Raw genomic sequence first — 21,731 nt, forward strand, 5'->3', positions numbered from 1 at the left:
CTAAAACAAGAGGCCCATGGACCACATCGCTCACCTGAGCACTGTGGTTAGGGAAAAAAGCAGAAATTAGTTTATTATTGAAAAGTTTAAACCCAAAAGTAGTCCCAACCATTCCTTAAACGGGAGAGAGTATGATTTGCACAAACCTGAATCTACAACACCTGAGAATGATTCCTTATAAATATGACCAATCATGGCTTTGCTATTCTTGAGAAGATTTTAAAAAAAAATTCCTATATATTTCTATGTAAAACTTTGATCGTCATTGTAGCCCCGCCCTACCCCCGGGGGTCATGATTTGAACAAACTTGAATCTACACTACCTGAGGATGTTTCACCTTTCCTGGCACAATGGTTCTTGACAAGAGGATTTTTAAAACATGCCGCCAAATTTTCGCTATTTTTGAATTATCTCCCCTTGAATTAGGACGTGGCCCTTAATTTGAACAAACTTGAATCCCCTTCACCCAATGATGCTTTGTGGCAAGTTTGATTGAAATCGGCCAAGTGGTTCTAGAGAAGAGGTCGAAAATGTGAAAAAGGTTACAAACGGACATGGACAAAATGTGATCAGAAAAACTCACTTGAGCTTTCAGCTCAGGTGAGCATAAAAGTCACATGAACAACAGGGAGCTGTCCAGGGAATACGCTACATATTTGCTGTGCGGAAGTACATATCTTACAAGTTCAAATGATACCTGAGCTCATCACATAATGTTTCAAACACATTTTGAGAATGTTAAGACCATCAGAGTGAGTAAAGGGTCCATTTTATAGCTTTACAGCTTAAAACTAAACAAGAGTCCCATGGGCCACAACACTCACCTGATTAACATTGGCCCTGCCGTTCTTCACCAGATTTTTCCCTGTTCTTAATAATTTGACCCCAACCTACCCCCAGGGGTTATGACTTGAACAATTTAGTATCTACACTACACCAGATTCTTCTGATTAATTGCCCAATGGTTCTTGAGAAGATTTCAGCTTTGTAATGCTTTTCAAAGTTTGGAATTTTATGTAGAATTTTCAAAGTCTTGAAACTACAGTGAAGCCTCATTTATCCGGACGCTTTCGTTCCTTGTCAATTCGTCCGCATATGTGAAGCGTCCGGATATCTGAATTACCACTTAAACAAAACAATGTATTAAACATTAAAAAATTCTGTTCCGATGAAAAGTCATCCGGATACTGAAGCATCCGATATCTGAATGTCCACTGTATTTACTTGATAAAAAGTGTTGTGAAACACACTGAAAGTTAATTTCAACCTGTGACCTTGCACAAAACATTAATGTTTAGTATCTGATATATAGTGTCAATATACAGTTTAAATGATTAGACATACAAGTACCCTGAGTCTCCCTTGTTGGTTGATTGGTGCTATGCATAATGATCACAACTTCAATGAAGTTTTTTTTTTAATGTTTTATTTACATAAAAACAACATATTACATGAACTCAAATGATTTCTTCATGATTGATGAAAAATGTTTGTTGGTTGTCTGTATCAATGTAGAAATTCCTCTCTCTCCCTTACACACACATCCTCTCCGCACTTTCACTATATGTCTCTTTATCTTCGTCCCATGCCAGGAGGAGGGCCTGAAAGTGAAAATAAATACAAGGTACATTATGTTTGTTAAGTATTTGTCATGAAACTTCCCTTGAAGTCTTTGAAATCAATGAAATGACTGATAAATAAATCCACAAAAAAGCCAAAGAGTCCTAGAGATAAAGTTTTGAGTTGGCATGTCTAATCACTTGTGTAATTTAATTTTGACTACAGGAAATTTTTTCAGCCCCCGGAAACTTTTCTGCTTCTGTATTCTCGAGATAAAAATCCATCTACATTTTTGTTGAATAACAAGAGTTCTTTGACATGAACAATGTTACCTTGAAAATACATCAGTAACCATTGCCGGTGGCTGAATTGGCCATTATAAATAATAGCAAGCCTAGGGGTATTATGGTTAAACCTAGATGTAATAATTTTGTGTATGTACATGGATATTCCATCTAAATTAAAACATTACAGAATTACATCTGCCAAGCCTAGGGGGGTTCTGCCTGCTCGATTCAGAGGAGGACAGGAAAAGCTTGCACTCCCTGAGGCTGTCAGAGCAGCTCTCAAAATCAATACAAATCCATTTTAACAGAGGCAGTGTAAGTACATGAACCATGCCTCTGGAATTCGTGACAACATCAGATATTATGAAAATCATGCCTAAAAATATTTTACAAGTGTTACTACCCGGTAGATCAATGAATGATAATATGACTAAGAATACTTTTTATCAATGGTTTACTTAATCAAGCTGTCATTTTTTATATATAACAAATACATAGTCATTTCTTCATATCTATGGCATTTATAAACTTAACATTTTTGTGCTGAAGAATATACATGTAGAAGTGGAAAAATGTGTATTTATAATTTTATATTAAAATGTTTGGGATTGACATATTCAATAATATTTTCTGCTTGGTTTGGCAAACAGAAAGAACAGGGTAGAGAGAGTTATCTCTCTTGCAGCAAATACATTCCAGAATGTAAAGGAATGTGTAGACATTGATTTGTTAGTTGATGATTAATGATGTAAAAATATATCAATGACAAAGAAAACAAATCCTCTTCTGCCTCCAAACCACAAGGCATTTTCAGGTCAATGATAAAATAAGATAATTTAGAATCTAGCTTGATTTTCAATTTCTGGATGTGGCATATAATAAACATATGATAGCCAAAGGCATGATCAAAATTACAATTGCTGCTAAGCTGAAGGCAGGGATGTACATTATTTTTTTTCTACTTGTCCATAAGTGACCAGCAAAATTCACTTGTCTGTCATTTTTTCACCTTGATCTTGAACCATATGCAAATCTAGCTCCCCTCCCCCCGTCCTTAAAGCTAGCATGAATATTTATTGTTAGATAACAAATTTGGATGTCCTTTATATAATACCAATCTGCATTACAATTGATATATGGTATAGTTTCTCCATTAAGGGCTAGTTGAGCAGTCCATCCAGGGGTAATTAGATATCTAGCATCAATTAGATTAGCTACTTCAATTTTGATTGTATTCCTTGTTTTTTTCCCAAGAAAAGTTCAGGAACATCTTTATCTGAATGAACAGGGCTAGAATTGGATTCATTCTTTAATTTTCAATGGGGGGGGGGGTGATTTTATTTAAAGTTTCTTTTTGTCTTCTAGTCTGTTATGAATTTCTTTTAAGATTTTTATGTTTAACTATGTTTGATGATCAACTGTATGTCAAGTCATACAACACAAATTTCACAAATCTAAGCTTACCTCTCATGCCTGGAGGGGGTCCACCACGCATCATTCCACCCCTCATTCCTCCCATCATTGGGGGTCGACCTACAAAAACAAAATCACGTCACAGTCCTCATCAAACTAACTGCAATAGATATTGCTTAATCCAAAAATATACTTTAGTACTCAAATATATGTAGTGAAAATGTAAGAAAATTTCAAAGTGAAAAGCATAATACTGATAGGATACATTTTTCACCAAAAAAAGAATATCTCTTGTTATCCTAGTGATTATTGGTTCACATAAATAATCAAGAATTTCTTGAGAGGTATACAACAACTGAACGGGGAAGATTTGACAAAGGTTGTTTAATATGGTGCTGAGATTAAATGGCTTGAAAAAAATCAAAGCATTCAAACACTGGTATATATCATTATATGTCACCTTAATAGATATAAAACCTTTAGAAACTTACAAGGTATGCCTACATGCTTTGAAATTTTTTTGTTTACTTCAATTGGTGACTTGCCCCTATAAAATGACTGAAAGCTCTAAATTTGAACTCACCTCCTGGGGCCATCATTTGTTGTGAGGGACCACCCACTCCACGGGCGGGTCCTTGTAACCCTGGACCACCAGAGGCTCCAGGTCCAGAAATACCCCTGCCGGCAGCCCGGCCCATTCCTTGTCCAGGGGCAGCTCCAGCTAATGGCACTCTAGCAACTCCCTCCTGTAATATAAACATACCTTAGTTTAAAATCTGTTATATGAATCAGAGAGAATGACATAAATTCCATCCATCAAGTGGAATTTAACTTGCTCAATTCAAGTTTCTAAACTAGAATATTGAAAACTAAAACTTGTCAAGCAATTAATGCTTACAACAGATTTTATTTGGTTTAACTTATTAAAACAACAGTAAACATGGTAACCTATTAATGATTTCTTGAAAATTAAATTTGTCTTGACTCTCCAAGTATAGGTTGTCTATTACATACCTCAGCAGGAGGTGGGCCTTCAACTGTCATTGATACGAGATGTTCACCACGTAATAATACAAGCCCTAACACTCTCTTCTCTTCCCTTTCACCCTGTTTTGAACTTTTGGGTTTTATTTTCCTGAACTCATCACAATCCCCAAGGATCAAGTTCATGTGCTTATCAAAAGCTTTGAATGTTCCGATAAATGTGCGGCCATCCTGCAGGGTGCATCGCATCCTGTAGTTGATGTGCTGCAACATCTTAGAGCTACGCCCCACAGTCTGAAACAAATTTTTTATATTATAACAGATCATAAAACTTGAGATATAACTAGCAAACAAAAATACAACTGACTCTGTGATGCAAAATCTCACATTTTCTTGACCTGCTCTTCTACATTTACTGTACCCTATATGAACTGATGTATGATCTTAATAATCAGAATATAAATGTTTCTAACCCAGATGTATCAAAATATCAAGTCTACGTCTTGTCTTTTTCTACTTGTTTTCAACTAGAACAGTTATAACTTATCCCTTGTTATAAATAAATGAAATAAGCAGAAAGAGCTGATATTCGAGGAAATTCGAGCAAAGATATTAAATAGAGAAAAATACATCTCTCTTGAAGCAATTCATCAGAATTCTACAAAGTGTGCATATAAGTCGTCGTTTGCAATTACTGTCAAAATATATATGCATTCAATTTGACCAAAAACTAAGAAAAATTAAAATTTATCCACAATCGTTCAATATCTGCAAATTAATGCAATTGACAATGTTTCAATGCGAATTTTTTTTTAGTTAGCATATAAAATGATACTTAAATAATTCTAAATATATATTCTTTGTTCACTTACCATCTTGAAATCTGTCTTGGAGGCAGATTACTGTAGATTTGTGATGAGGCTAAACAAAAACAAAGAATGGCGGCTAAACGCTGAATATTCGTTTCCGTCTGAAGCGGCCTGCCTAATTGAAGACCTACAGGTAATTGAAGACCTACAGAAGACCTACGGAAGACCTACAAAAATGTGGGATATATACAGCAAAAGTGATGTGATGTTCTGATTAAGCATGTCCTAAATATGTAATATACATAAAAAAAATTTATGAAAAGAGTTTTTAAAGTGTATTTTTTAAGCTCGGTAGGGGGAACTATTTCTTCTCTCAGACGACCTACGGCAAGAACGATAACTCTGGCTGACTTGTCGTGTAAACAACAACACGCTTATTATGTTCCCCAAACGAAGTTGGGGAACATATTGTTTTTACTCTGTTTCTTATTATTATTATTCTTATTATTATTATTTTTCTTCCTGGGAAAATTTTGTCCGCGAGTGATCTTGTAAATACACATCCGACTTAGGTGAAACCTTTTTAGGGTAAGTAGGCATGTTATGTAGAGAATCAAGGTCATTTTGCTCGCACGTGCTTGCAAGAGCGCGCACGTGCAAAACTTAAAATGACCAATATATAATGGATATAACCGTAACTTTTCTATTTTGTGACCAAATGTTTTAAAACTTATAATGTAAGGGTATATTAGTAGTATGCACAAGATGACATGGTCAAAATAGACTATTTCTACCTACGTAGCTATTAATAGCTACCAAGATCGCACGCGCATGCACGTGCGCTTCGCTCTGATTGGCTGAAACTAAATTCTCAATATCTTTTTTGTCTTTTGATAAAATCATTTGAAATTTTAAACATAGTCATACATTAGGGAGATCTACAGCCTGTAATATAAGATTTATCATGAAAGCATGTGCATGCACATGTGCTTGCAAAGCTCGCACGTGCAACACGAGAATTGTCCAATATAATTGATACAGTCGTAACTATTAAAATTATCGATGAAATGCTTTGAAACTCATATTATAAGTATATATTAGAATCATAGACAAAAAGACATGGTCAAAAAAGTAAGCTCTCACACGCATGCACGTGCGCTTCGCTCTGATTGGCTAAAACTAAATTCTCAATATCTTTCTTGTTTCTTGTCATAATCCTTTGAAATTTTGAACACAGACCTACATTATGAAGATCTACAGCATGATATATAAGAATTTTCATGAAAGCATGCGCATGCCCGCGTGCTGCAATCTGATTGGCTGAAAATTTAAATGGCTATATCTCCTTTGTTTTTTGACGAAATGCTTTGAAATTTAAAACATAGTCATGCATTAGGATATCCTACAATATGATATAGAAATAAAATCATGAAATCCTGCGCATGCACGTGTGCTGCAATCTGATTGGCTAAATCTTGAAATGGCTATAACTCCCTTGTTTTTCAACCAAACAGGATGGGAATGAGAATATAGATAGATATAAAGGACTGCTACAAGAAGGTATGGTCATCATGCACGTGCACGCACGTGCGTGCATTTGGAACGATGAAATGAAAAATACACTTGAAAGAGTGATTTTTCAGGACTTTTTGACTGTTTTTCTTGTTTCTTGTCATAATCCTTTGAAATTTTGAACAAAGACCTACATTATGAAGATCTACAGCATGATATATAAGAATTTTCATGAAAGCTTGCGCATGCCCGCGTGCTGCAATCTGATTGGCTGAAACTTTAAATGGCTACATTTACTTTGTTTTTTGACGAAATGCTTTGAAATTTAAAACATTTTCATGCATTAGGATATCCTACAATATGATATAGAAAAAAAACATGAAAACACGCGCATGCACGTGTGCTGCAATCTGATTGGCTTAAACTTGAAATGGCTATAACTCCCTTGTTTTTCAACCAAACAGGATGGGATTTAGAATATAGATAGATGTAAGGGAGTCCTACAAGAAGGTATGGTCATCATGCACGTGCACGCACGTGCGTGCATTTACGAGTGAAATGAAAATTACACTTGAAAGAGTGATTTTTCATACTTTTGGACTGAATGCTTTAATATATTGCATATTAAAATATGTAGATAGTGTAGACAAGATGATATGATCATAACGGACATGCATTCACATGCGCACGAGTGCAATGTAAAATTTGAATATAATTAGTATCCTTCTGAGAAAACGTTGTTAAAGTCAAAATGCACAGAGTTTGTCTTATATAATGAAGCTTACAGGGAATATGGCACCAAAAAGGAGTTGGGGAGCGTTTGGGGAACATCTGTAACGGTCCCCGTTACAATTAGCACTAGTTTATAATGTGAAGTTTATAGGAAGAATATGAATATAAAAAAATTAAAAAACCCAAATGATATTGTTGAGTTTTTCAATTATGAAATATTATAAAGAAATAATCTGGATTATGAATTTGATGAAAATAAAAATTAAAAATATAAATAATTATCATGATTTTTTCATTTATCAAATTAATATTCTACTTGAAAATATTTAATAAATATTGTAATTCTTTTAATATGTTTTTATGGGATAAATATTAAATATTCAAGTTTAAATTATTGAAAGGTATGCTGTGGATTTGTCTCAATATTAAGAAATATTACTCTGAACTAAGGGCTTCGATCTTCACAAATGTGTTGTATACACAGGCACCCTGAGGGGTGATATATCCGTGTTTTGATTGCAATTATCAACACACCCCACTTGCTTTGATGAATGTTAATTTGCAGTCAACAGAGTAAAGATATCTTTTAAAAAAAATTATTTTTTCATTACACATCTTAAACATGCTAGCAAGAATAAACAAATTAAATCATTGTCCATTTATTCAGAAAATAATTAAAAGGAATTACGTTTTGAATATTTTTTTAATTTTAATAAGAAAAGCATCCACATTTTGAATAAAAATTATGATGCTTTGACTAGGGGAAAAACGGAAGATTTTGAAAGTGATTGTGTCTGTTCTTTTTGTTGAAAAATTACTTCAAATTCAAACACATATGGAATTATTATACTGAATATTGCATATATACATGTGTATATACTTATCATGATTTTATGATTGATCATATGATAGTATTATAAATTATGTACAGTGTATATGTCTGCTTTATAAAGTTTTAAAATTCTACTGATTTTAATAACTATTTTTTTTAACAAAATAGAATTTAATCTAACTGAAAATTTCATTTTATTTTTTGCATCTTTGATGTATTTATCTAAAATATCTCCAATGATTGTTCCCGTCCATAAATATTATTAATTTAATTATATTTTCCTGATAATTACATTTTCTTGGCATGTTTTGGTGAGCAGCTGATTTGTTATTTACGCGAGTTATCGGTCTTGCTGTAGGTCGTCTGAGAGAAGAAATAGTTCCCCCTACCGAGCTTAAAAAATACACTTTAAAAACTCTTTACATAAAACTTTTTTATGTATATTATATATTTAGGACATGCTTAATCAGAATATCATATCAGTTTTGCTGTATATATCCCACATTTTTGTAGGTCTTCCGTAGGTCTTCTGTAGGTCTTCAATTACCTGTAGGTCTTCAATTAGGTATTCCCCCACCTATCATCAGAAAAAAGCCGAGTGCACTTGCACGCAACATTTCAGCTCAAGTAAAACATTTGAATAAACCATGGAATGGGTTGTGTTTGGGGGTGTTATTTACAAGTTTATTATATGATTTATAATTTATTTGTCATCTAAGATAAATTTCTTGACACTTACAAGTTTATAAATTTTATATTACATGTAGGCTATATAAGGAACCTGTAGAGGTCCCTGATATATGACTTTACAATGTATAATTTATCAAAAGTGAGACAAAAAAATATATAGGTATTATTCCGAATGAAAATTGAGATTCGAAATTGGTTTCATGTACATATAGATCTCCATATTAATATTAATTAAACAAAAAATTACACACACACACACCCGAAAAAACAAAAAGACTCTCCATTAGTAATTAAAGTACTTATATTAAAAATCTTATAATATTTCTTTGATGTTAAGGATAGTTTATATAAAGTCTCCACAATTTACTAAAATATCACAGAGACTGTTCAAAATTGTTTGCCTAAGAAATAGCATACATGTACACGTGTACAGCTACATGTAAAGAAGGTAAAAAAGGATATGATTGGTCGTCAATTAGCACAAAATTTTCCTCATAAAAGATTTTTCATTTATTTTATACAGTATAAACTGGGTTGGGGCAGTTTCCGTAAACTGTTCCAACCCAATTTATACCGTATAAAATAGCTATTAAATTCATTGCTTATAATTTAATTTTCATTCATTTGATGTAGTAAAAAAAGATTGTTGTTCTAACAAAATGACTTCAATTTGTGCAAAATTTGAATGTAATCATATTGATACGTTTTTGACGCAAGTCATTGTGATGTAGGCAACCCATTTTATACGATATAAAATAATTTTTATCCAATAAAATACATCGTTACAACCATAATTAAATCATTATAAAATGAAAAAATATCAACAATGATAATTTTACTCTGCATTTTAAATTCATGATTTGAGTTTTTATACACGGAAGCCTTGTTCACCCATCTTTTCAAGTTCCTTTTTATCTAAGTGTACTTTACAACTGTAAGTATTGATTATAATTTAATTTTGCATATATCATTTTTGAATATCATTTGGGTTTTTTTAAAGAAAAAAATCTTTTTTGTTGATAGACATGTAGAAAAGGAAGTAATGATAAGAGGCGCGCATCCAGCTAGCTCCCCATCATTTAAGTGAAAAAATGGTTGGTTTGTTGATGCCTATTGCAACTTGGCAAAGTTTCATTGAGCTAGCTGTGAAAATAGCATAGAAGTTGTTGACTTTCCTATGATATTTTTTTTCTATTTAGCTTTACCTGAAATTACGCCTTTTTACCTGAAATTGCTATTTATAATTAACAGTCAGGTTTATAGGCCTAGATAAATTTTTCAAAAGCTTTTAAACGAGTTGATTTCTGGGGACGGGGTGGGGTGGAAGGGGGGGGTCAGTTAATCGCAAAATTTAGAAACATTTAGATCTAAACATAACCCAACATCGATCATTTGTGTCATTAATTATTTATAATTTATTGATCCATGAATCGATTTGGTTCATCATACAAAATAATACTGAAGTGGGTACACATTTTATTGACTAGAGAGGGCGCTCTGAACTGAACGTGGAGATCGATTTGTTTAAATATGGCGGCTTCGGATGCTGGATTGCGACAGAGACTGATCCCGGAATCAGAGGCGTCCGACTGGGACCCAGACCTGCCGTACGGCGGTAAAGTCTACCTGGCCAGGAAAAAGAAACCGGATCCTCTCTATGTCAAAGTTATTGAGGTAGGTTTTATTAACTGTGATCATGATGTTTTTATTTTGTATTGATCAGTAAATATTTAATACGTATATAGTGCTGGAAGCATGGAAGATGTGAACATACATACAAAAAATGTCTGAAGTGAACTTATAATTAATAGAAACCGATCTCAAAGTTCCACTGGATAAAAGACCTCAAATGTCATGTGAACAGTTCTAAAATCTGTTTATTTTTTCAGCAGAAAATAAACAGATTTTAGAAGAACTCTTGGATAATTTTTTTTAAGTACAAGACTCTCTGAATGCCAATCGAAAGCTCTAGTATTATTTTTATTCCAATAAATGTTTAGAACGAAAGTACAAGCATAATCTTATTATTTTCTTTTATACAGGCGGTGGTGTTGATTTCTACCCTGAGTTTCGCTCTTTATGCCTACTATTATTTCGACCATCTCCACTTCAACGTGACGTATGGCTACGCTTGGTTGGGGTATCCAAGTGCAAACCATCAGATTGGACAGAGGTATCTTCATGGTATGTTCTACTGCAGTAAAAACTTTGTATTCAAAATAAAGAAATGCAAGCTGGTGAAATTAGTTTTAGCTAAGGAAAGATTATTGGGGTGAGATGGGGGTGGGGTTCCTTGACATGACTAGTCCGAAATATCTTACGCTTTCAAAGCTTTATCACGATTTTGATGTTTTACATGCCAGGCAAGTAAAAAATCAAAATTATGATAAAGCATGGAAAACGTCAGGTATTTAGGACTGCTATGGCATAACTTGCTCCTCTTACCAATTTACTAGGGCCGAGGGTCCTTGATTCTCAGTGATGGGGTCTCAAGGCCCATAAATACGCAATGAAATGCAAAATACATAATTTTCTTTTCATTGAAGGAAAGGGTGTGGAAAAGCACATAGGGAAAGCCATGGAACATTTCAAGTGAGTTTTTACCATATTCCAGAAAACTGGCGACAGCTCTTCAATACTTCATTTTTTTTTTCTTTTTTTGTAAAAACTATATGTATTCAAACTTTAAAAATTAAATACACATTCTTCTCGTACTTGCAGAAAAGCTGCTGACCAGGGCCATCCCCATGCAGCTTATAATTTGGCCATTGGTCACCTGAAGGGCTACAAGTCCGGCCTCAGACCGGGGTAAGGGCTCAGATGATTGACAGTGTACTTTTCATGTAATACTACATTTATACTATACATGAATATATTTTCATTTGAAGAAATACCCTCCATCTTTTTATCAGCTCAAGCAATACGTGCTGATTCCGCATGTAAAGCTCTCTGCAAATGGGAGTGGACTGTACATTTAAGAGATTGTTTGCAACGATGCCTTTTCCTAAGAAATTTAGTTGTATATTTGTAGAGAGGCTCACAAGCTGATTCAACATGCTGCATCTAAAGGTGTGAAGGAGGCCCATCAGGTGCTGAATGAGGTGTGCTCCAGGGGTGGCTGTAAAAACTAACTACAGGTGCATACCTAACTATAGGACACAGGTGCACACATATAACTGTAGGTCACAGGTGCACATCTCTGTAAACCTGGACAAGGATCAACAACGAAATGAATACTAGTAATTTGGTTGAACATTCACTGAATGATAAAATAAAATCTACTGCTGTAATTTTATGCATTGAATATGTTGAATTTATTTAAAAGTTAACATACTGCTTAATGTTGTGTTTAGTATAGACGTTGATATATTTGTAAATCATTTTTTTTTTTGTTATTTAGATATATAAACATTCCGTCCATTTTCAAATGTTGATCTGCTGACAATTATAGCTTTTTTGCATTTTTTTTCTCTTCAAAGTAGATTTTATTCCATTAGGAGTGTTGTTTGCATATAAATATTTTATTGCAATAAAGTGTACTATCATATTTTAAAAAAAAAATGAAATAAAATTTAAACATGTTACATCTGTTTGTCTATATCTAACTGTGTCCAGCTTTCTGCTTTTCGACACTTAATCATTATACAGTAATGTAACTGTACAAACTCATACAAACATTCTTACAGTCTGATTCTGTACACATTTTAAAGAATAAGCAATCAAATCTATACATCCATATACTGGTATTTGTTTGTTTTTGTTTTTGTTTTTTTTTTTTTTGAATCGGTACACACATTTAATAATTATGCAAATCTGGGGGAGGGATCCCCCCCCCCCACTAACACCAATCTAAGCAATTCAAACTTCTCATTTTTGCTTAAACGGGGACAGGGAGGGCTTGTACGTATTGGTTTTCTCTTTCTCTGAATTCTGAATTAGCAAAATGTAAGACATTAGAAATGACGGGAACAAAATAGTATGGTTTTATGCAAACGTGTTTATTGAATCAATTGATAAAATAAAATTGAAATTATTTATCAAATGGTTTGAATTCCATCACAGGCACTTGGGGGCTGGACCCTCCTTTTCATTTTTTTCCGTTTTAAATCTGAGATCGACACATCTTTTTCATATTTGGGTGGTCATTAAGCATTACTTGATATCGATAGTGTAGCTCCCTTTTTGTCTCTATACTTTCAGTTTTTATATACAGTCAATTCTCGAATTATCGCCATTCGATTCATCGCCATTTTCGCTATACCGCCATGATTTGCCAAGAACGTTTTTCCTGCTATATAAAATTCTCTTTATAACGCCAAATTCGCATACCGCCATCCGCCACCTTTTTTTCACAACAAACGTCCATTTTTAAGTGTAATTAGGCGATATACCGCCACAGGTGCATGTGGTCAGTGAAGCGCGGCTAATTGGTTGACCTATCCCTGTTGTAAAGCATGCAAAGCCAGGCAAGGTACATGCAATTAAATAATTAAATAAGAATTAAATAAACAATGATTTTAACATGAACTGTTATGATAATTTTGTTTTCTGTTTAATAAAAATCATTTAGTGACGGCTTTGCCACGAAGGCGGTCGTTGTTTAAGAACACAGATAACGATATTATTTTGATGATCTCTGCTTTAAACAATGCAAAATTTGCTTAAAAAATAATTATACGGTATAAATTGTGAACGTTTTATTAACAATGATGCCTTAAACAATGAATTTATTCAAGAATTCATTTTACATATTATCGGCGATATATCACAATCACCCAGCATTTTTTTTTCAATATCAGTCAAGCAGATTTACATGCATCCACATGTGCTTGTCTTTATTTCATAACTGCACATTTTGTTTTAGCGAAATTGTACATAAAAAATTACTTGAAGTATTTTAAAACTTAGAAATATGTTTTAATATGTACATGTACATGTAATAATGAGAATAGAAACGCTAAATTGTATTTCTAAGAACGGTAATATGGTTTCCTAAACGATGGGAAATTCAATTCATCGCCAAATTCGTTATACCGCCATGACTTCTAAATTACAAAAGGTGGCGGTTTATCGAGAATTAACTGTACTAGTATATCGATTCGTTTTCGACTCTCTTTTATGAATAAGTCGAAAATGGTGTAAAAAGTATTCAAAAACGGCTAATAAAGACAAATGGGTTACATTATCGATAGTAAGTAGTGCATATAAGACTACCAAAATAGGAAAAAGGTGTGTCGACCCTAGATTTCAAAAGAAAAAATTGAAAGGGGGTGTTCCAGCCCCCCTCCCAAGTGCCCGTGGTTTCCAATCTTTCCATGGAACCACTGAACAACTATATGAAGAATATGTAAAAATTAGTAAATCACATTTGAAATTCAAATCGTATATAAACTTAGATTTACATGAAGGGTATGCAAAAAAGTTATTTTGCACTCAGATGACCCGCACGACAAAAGCATATTAATTGTAAACATTTTTGTATGCCGTTTATCTTGGATTAGATAGAATGTTCTATCGTTAAAATAATATTTCACGTATTAACGTTAAAAAATTTTATAATATATTATTATATTTTCCATGTTTTCCCAAGACCTATAATCAGTAGTGCATTTACTAGGAACAATCTAGAGAGCGCGCGTAAACATAGCAGGTAATTTGTCAAAGAAAAGCGTAAAGAAAATTAATTTGATTTTCGTACTTATATGGATTATTTTTTGGGATAAAAGGCATAAGCAATCTCAAGAAGGTTTGTTTTGATTATTTTGGTAGTTATTCCCAGTGCAAATCATTTTATATTCTTCAAAATCGTTTCACCCGATTTGCAAACATTACAAGTAATGTGACGTATTCTAACTGTGGTGAGGGCCTGTACCGAGACACAGTTAGATTATTCTGTGGTGAGGGCCTGTACCGAGACACAGTTAGATTATTCTAACTAATCTTGGATCACCTAAAAAAAAAGTCATGCGGACTTGACTATTTTCACATAGCTAAAATTTTATAGTTATATTTTCCCAAGACACATAATGTTAAAATATGTTAGCGCAATTTTTAAAAAAAGTACAAAAAAGAATCGCGAATCACAGAGATGAAATAACCTATTATTTTCGGAGTTTCCAGAAAACCCCCCACAAAACTCACTCACTTGCCGAATGACAAGAAAACTTTTCTATTCGGGATCGGCATTCAAGGTTCCACTGACTCATAACCGGATATCTTCAGTGCGCATGATCGAGACACCGTAGCAACGACAACTTTTGACAAGAACCTGCTGGTCACATAAACACAATGGTAAGTAACCAAAATCAACACCGACTTTTCTGTTAATGTTGAATTTGTTTAGTTATTACTGTTAACGTTTAATTTTTTCAGTTATTTGGCTGTTTTCCTTATTCCATGCATGATATACTAGATTTTTCTTCTTCCATTCCACAGTTCCACTCTCATCATGGGTGGATGCTAACTAACATGCAAATATTTTCAAGTAATATTATTTTTAAAAACTGGAAAATCAACACTTTATATTGACAACATGATAATTAATAGAAATTAGGGGGTAAGATATGTAAAATAACAAGAAAACATTTTAGAATCCCCTATTTTTAACACAAGATTACATGTACAGGAAATATGACACAGCCTGCTGTATTATAAATATTCTGGTATGTCTTTATTTAGCTACCAAATGAATTTATTTCTATAAAAAAGCATTTTTTTAGCATGTGCAAAAACTATCATTTTGATGCAGTGATCATTTTCAACTTTCCACTCATCTGAAAACAATCTCTTGAAAAATTCCCTCTTAAGAAATGTAAAAAGAATAATACAAAGTTTTAAAATTTTATCAATTAATTCAATTGAATATATGTCCACACATCTGTTGGTTAACAGACATGTGGTGAATTCAGCACAATGTGAAGTAATCATTCAGTCACTCATCGCACGTACATCTAACCAAATAATGGAAATGCATGTTTTGCTCTAAATTGACCAAACACAGCGATGTTTAAACTATCTCTGCTTTGGAATGTTTTTTAAAGTTTATTTTTAAAGTCATTTAACTGCGATTTTTTGTCTCTTTTCCATAAAAAGAAAAAATTGAAATAAAATGTGAACCGAGGTAGGTAACTTATATAGGTAATTTGCACTAGCTAAATGTACTGATTGTACTGGACCTGAACAAGAAAACATTTTAGAATCCCCTACTTTTAACACATGATTATATGTACAGGAAAAATGACACAGCCTGCTGCATTATAAATATTCAGGTATATCTTGATGCAGTACTATTAATTTTGTGTTATTAGTTGTAAGATAATGATAGAAATGAACTTTAGTGATAATTGGAATGAGTTTTATTCAATGCACTGTGTTTATATTACAGGCTGAAGTTGAGGAAACATTCAAAAGGATCCAGGCCCACAAAGGTGTCATTGGTCTGATTGTAGTAAATTCAGAAGGTATAGAGCAATGTTTGAATAATGTGAATTAGATTTTAAAAATATTGCAGGAAGCATGTTTACATATGAACACTGATTATCTATTACAAATGAGTATCACACGTGTAAAAGGCTGGATGTAAGAGAACGTTGTCACATTTATGCTTGGTGTTTTCAATAATTCATGTAAAATAATACTTTCACAGGAATCCCCATTAGAAGTACATTAGATAACTCCACAACAGTCCAGTATGCAGGCCTGATCAGTCAGTTAGCAGCCAAAGCAAGGAGTACAGTTCGAGATATTGACCCTGGCAATGACCTGACATTCCTTAGGATTAGGTCAAAGAAGCATGAGATTATGGTTGCCCCAGGTCAGTTTGATATTTATTGTTTTAGTTGTGGCTTGCCTGGTTGTTTTACATTGTGTTGGCATGATGGGTGTTGGTTGTTATGGTTGTTTGTATATTTTTGAGGGAGGCATGGTTCATGTTGTAAATTGATGAAGAGAGGAAAGTGAAGAGATTTGCACATAAATTTTTATTGAGATTGAAATACAATGTAAACTTATCCTGTTTTGGGAGGAAAGGGGTTACTTTCTTTAAAGTAATGGAGATGAAAGTCTTTGTGCTGTGTATGTTATGGGAAGTCTTTGGGTGTCAAAAATATTTTCCTCAAAAATTTCACCAATTCAACTTAATCAAGTCAGCTAAAGTTGATCAACACTTACCGGTCATATTGATCATCTTCACACAGAACCAGATAGTAATCGGTCCTTAATTTGTTTTTGATCGGTCTTACTTATCCAGCTGAAGTTAAAAACCACTTATAAATGGTAAAAATGTTCTATTGCTATGTTTTTGTCCCATCATATAATTTCAAATGATTATCTCTGGAATTCAAACTGACATCTCAAAGAATAACATAGACTTACCCAAATTACTATAGAAAACATTGAAAACATATTCACATTTCATGATTTGAAGATTTTATCACATGATGAGCAGAAACACTTGAATTTAATACTTCTGCTGCATTCAAAAGTCCGTTTTTGTGTAATTAAACTCGGACAAATTTTAGCATGTTTTAGAGTGAGAAGTGTGTTTGTATTTTGGTTGTAGCATTTAGTAAGCTTTGCAAGGTTTTATTGCTTAAAATTTAAAAGCACTTGGTGTGATATAAACATGCACACATTTTAGATTTCTACCAAATTTATAAAGATAGAAAAAAATTTTGAGAACATTTCTTTCTAGTTAGCACCGTAAAAAGGCACTTAAAGGGTTTGGTTATCTAAAAATATTTACATTTGCAAATGTTTTACTTTGTATAACACTACTAAAGGCAAGCGTTTTTATAACTGTGTAAATACTCACATTGTTGACGTCACGCGCAGTGGATTAATACATGAAAAATTAGGGCATTTCACACGTTAACGGTAATAATCAGGCAAATATAAAGTATGAAGTGTTTATGGGATTTGATCACGTGACCAACCCGACAATAAAACTCAAAAAATGAAGGTCACATTGTATCACAGAAATACATTTACTTGTTAGAAGCAGCTAGAGTGTTTTGACTGGTGAAGGTCTGTTGCTGTATAGTGCTCTAGTTTTTTTGTGAAAATAAATATTTTTAAATGCTTAAAATATTCCTTAAAGTAATTATACATGCCATTGTAAAGAAAAATCATATTGTGATATTATTATAGTTAGAGCATATTTACTAACTTCCACTTTGGGCAGATTATCAGGTATAAATATTTGTTAAAAAATCACTTTTTTAAAAGAGTCAAACACATTCAATATATTTTTTTGTTCTCTTTTTTCCAAACAGAAAATGAATATTTGTTGATAGTTATCCAGAATCCAGATGCTGTGTAATTGAGTTATTTCCCTTTGGATGTTCATCACCATATCTGGTACAATGAAAATTGATTCAGTGTTTCACATTGTTTATACTTAGGGTAAAGACACCAAATGTTCTTTCTCCCCTTCCTTTTTTTTTTTTACCTCTCATGTTCAGTGAAATTACATCAGATCATTAAAAAAATTAAAGATTGAAAATCTAGGAACCCCCCCCCCCCCCAACAAAAAAAAAATCTTGCTGTCTTTACTCTGAGTATTTGTTGATTGTGGAGCAGGCCTGATTTCATCCATATAGCATTACACTTTAGCTTGAACTGACTGAAATATTCTGTAAAATGTTTTAAGCCACATAGAACATGATTCCCTAACCAGTAGAAGCCAGATATACATTGTGAAAAGTGCTGTATCTTCAGAATAGGCAAAGAGTGTTGTGAAAACATAGAATACTAGCCTATTATGTCTGTTCCTATCAAAATAAATATTCAGTTATTATTATTTTTTTTGCAGATAATTTTGCTCATTCTAATAAATGGAATCTGATACATTGCCCTAGCTTTCATCTTTTGCTTTCGTTTGCATTCACTAGAAACCCTTTTCTTGTTTGGCTTCAAGTTCAACTGCTTTGATCCATACTTTAGTTAAGTGTAGGGGAAAAAAATCACTTCTCAAATGTTTGAATTTTAATCGCATTAATGATCAAGTAAGTTCATGTAATGTTGGATTTATTTAGCTCTTTGTGTCTTATTTTATATTACAAACTAAGGATTCAAATCAACCTCATTTCAAAACTAGAGAATATCATATCTTTAAGATTTACGAAAGTGTGTTGTGCAATTTTTAGCTTCCATTAAACCTTAATTAAGCTTAATCCTTGGCTAATTTAGAGGTTCAAGTTTTTCATTTATTGCTTTTAAATAAATATAAAAAAAAATCACACTTAAATACACAAGGAACAATTAATTAAAGCTTACTTTAAATAGCCAATCATAACAGACATTTAATAAGTTAACTAACGTTGTTATTTTAACAATACTTAGTGATAGCAAACTGTTTTGTTGAGTGTTGTATTTAGATAATGATAGAAACATAGAATGCTTTTCAATGTGATGAATGAAAGTTTGAGAACAGTAGGAAGAAGATGCATAAGAAATTAATTACCTCAAAATTGCACCGCTAGCTCATATTAGAGTCAATTTATCCATAAATGGACCAGGGAAACTAGTTACCAAACCCATACATGAGCATCATGTATGAATGCATCATGTTTTTTTTTTCAAAGGAAAAAGGTGGAATAGTTTTCTTTGCTTTTCAGATGTATTGGTTATTAAATTTCTTTCTCGACAATTAAATTGGTTATCATTATTATGTGTTGAAAATGAGAAAACAGTACTTTGATTTTTATTGTCAATTAACGTAGCCCGTTTCTGCCAAAATCAGAACAAAACATGTAAGAAAAAAAAAGAACTAACTCCCACTCCCCCAAAACAACCCCACAGTAATTATGATTTTGATCAAGTTTAGTATTATCCAATGAGGTTGCACATGGTTTGGGATGTATGGTATTTTAATATTGGAATCATTTCAATGATACTGAGATTCAGTAGATTTTTTTCTTGCCACATTATTATACAGGTAACTCATATTTGATTGTTATTATTAACCTGTATATGGTTTACGAGTGATATATTTACATTAATTTGTTTGTATGTTGGGTATATATTGTTTATATCTTAACCTTTAAATTCATGATTTTTTCATCTTAGTTTTTGATACTGAGGTTCAAGAGGATCAAACAATATTCATGGCTTTGCTAGAGTTAACATAAAGTAGTTGATAACATTCTGCATTTGGTTGAATTTGTTCTAACATTTACTATTTCCATGCATGTATTAAATTATCTGCTATTATTACATAGAAGACCATTTTCATGGTCACTTGTTAATTTATTTGAATGTCCACTGTATGCAAGAGATGCTTCCCGTAAAGTGTCCATAAATATGTAAAATTTAGACACTTGTAAAAGTTTAATTTCATCGAATGGTCAGTCAAGCTTGTAATTTAAATGTGTATTTTCTATTTTTTTTTAGATAAAGAATACCTTCTCATCTGTATCCAGTCCCCCCATGATTGAGGAGTTCTACAGATGCCACATTTTACTGACTTTATGTTACAATGTTCAGCTCTTTTGTGTTTATGTACAGCAATTGACGTTTTAGATATTTTTTTGGCTGAAACAATTCAGTTCATTATTTAATTCATGTGAAATGATCAAATAAAATTTGTAAAATTTAAATTGATTTTTTAATTGGAATAAAGATATGAATTGTCTCTTAAATTGACCCTTATACTGACATTTTGTAAGTGCAGGCCCAAAGCAAAGTTGATATATTCTAACTAGAAAATGATTCAGGGCAGAAAAATACCTCTCAGAGTCTCATGTACGATTGAGATTTCTTTCATAAAGAGCTGCAAGTCTTCAGGTTGGAGGCAAAAAGACTAGTAACTTAATTATGTACAATTGTAGCTTTTTACATTGAAAATAGTGCAGACTACAACAAAATGTGTTTGTGAAACACTGATGCCCCCTTATGACAGCTTGATGCCAAGATCAGAGTTTCTCAAATGCAAGTCAAGCTCCAAGGTTAAGCCATTTAAGGTCAATAGATTAACAAAAAATTAATCAAAAGAAAGAATTTGTCTCAATTAATGTAACTTTAATTTGAAATAGATGTATAAAGGTCCGATCACTAACCATTCAAAAGTAAAGACCATGGTTTAAGTTTTTTTAAAAGTAGGTCAAACTCCAAGGTCAAAGTCAATATTAATGGTACCCATATGAAATATATAATATTATGTATTTGAAATTATATAAAAGCTCTAGCACCAATTGTTCGAAAGTTATAGCCGATGTTAAAATTTGTTTTGAGAAAAAAATCAAACTGCTAGGTCAAGGTAAAAAAATATTTACTCCCATTGAAAAATCTTCACACAGTGAATACACACATGAAATATGAAAGCCTTAGCTCCAACTTTTTGAGACCAGGTTCAAGTTTGGTAAATACTTCCAAAATTAGGTCAAGGTCAAGAGGTCAAATATGTTGTTACACAATGAATAGCCTTTTTACAATGAAAACTCTCGTAAAATGAAATAATATAGCCATAGCTCTAGCTAATCAAAAGTCATGGGCAATTCATAAGTTGTTGCAGACAAACAGACAGATGGATAGGGCAAAAATTATATACTAGTACCCCTGAATATTCAATTATGGGGAATAGACGGAGGTATTACATGTAAAAAAAAAAATGCATAGTTCCTTAAAGGGGAAACACATGATAAAAGAAAAGAGCAGTATTGTGTCTTGCTCAATTAAGATGTAGCACCTTTTAAAAAGGCATAATAATGCAATGTAATTAGTCCTTTTGATGATTTTTGAAAAGGCATTATTTTGCCCTTTAAAATTACATCTTTTGAAAAGGCTTAAAAACTGAAAACGATAGGACTCATTTGTGTAGCTAAATTATTGTCATCAGACATAAAGTTTGCTTTCTTATAATTGAGATTTAAGGAAAAATGGTAAAAACTTTTATTAACAAGATGTGTTTGTGA

The 21,731-nt window shown here is 32.7% G+C and overlaps 3 protein-coding genes across 4 annotated transcripts; 2 read left to right on the top strand and 1 right to left on the bottom strand.

The window, feature by feature from the left end:
• Positions 1-1,432: 1,432 nt before the first annotated feature.
• LOC134270895 (small nuclear ribonucleoprotein-associated protein B-like) lies at positions 1,433-5,223 on the bottom strand. The gene is made up of 5 exons (XM_062753144.1): positions 5,118-5,223; positions 4,276-4,539; positions 3,845-4,007; positions 3,313-3,381; positions 1,433-1,602 (listed from the first exon to the last, which is right to left on the bottom strand). Exons 1-5 carry the CDS (start codon positions 5,118-5,120, stop codon positions 1,574-1,576), a joined length of 528 nt encoding a protein of 175 aa, XP_062609128.1. The 5' UTR covers positions 5,121-5,223; the 3' UTR covers positions 1,433-1,573.
• A 5,105-nt stretch (positions 5,224-10,328) lies between these two features.
• LOC134270893 (secretory immunoglobulin A-binding protein EsiB-like) lies at positions 10,329-12,325 on the top strand. The gene is made up of 5 exons (XM_062753142.1): positions 10,329-10,494; positions 10,863-11,004; positions 11,367-11,412; positions 11,542-11,628; positions 11,852-12,325. The coding sequence occupies exons 1-5, from the start codon at positions 10,351-10,353 to the stop codon at positions 11,949-11,951; spliced, it is 519 nt and encodes a 172-aa protein (XP_062609126.1). The 5' UTR covers positions 10,329-10,350; the 3' UTR covers positions 11,952-12,325.
• A 2,699-nt stretch (positions 12,326-15,024) lies between these two features.
• LOC134270896 (dynein light chain roadblock-type 2-like) lies at positions 15,025-20,417 on the top strand. 2 transcript variants are annotated; one of them, XM_062753145.1, is made up of 5 exons: positions 15,025-15,111; positions 16,205-16,280; positions 16,466-16,633; positions 18,093-18,177; positions 20,212-20,417. In XM_062753145.1, the coding sequence occupies exons 1-4, from the start codon at positions 15,109-15,111 to the stop codon at positions 18,137-18,139; spliced, it is 294 nt and encodes a 97-aa protein (XP_062609129.1). In that variant the 5' UTR covers positions 15,025-15,108; the 3' UTR covers positions 18,140-18,177; positions 20,212-20,417. The 2 variants fall into 2 exon arrangements, with proteins under 2 accessions (XP_062609129.1, XP_062609130.1); XM_062753146.1 differs by lacking the exon at positions 18,093-18,177 and having other exon boundaries at positions 15,031-15,111.
• Positions 20,418-21,731: the final 1,314 nt, after the last annotated feature.

Source organism: Saccostrea cucullata, unplaced genomic scaffold (assembly GCF_032062105.1).
Source record: "Saccostrea cucullata isolate Sc308-1 unplaced genomic scaffold, CSIRO_AGI_Scuc_v1 ctg400, whole genome shotgun sequence".
NCBI classification, from domain to species: Eukaryota; Metazoa; Mollusca; class Bivalvia; order Ostreida; family Ostreidae; genus Saccostrea; species Saccostrea cuccullata.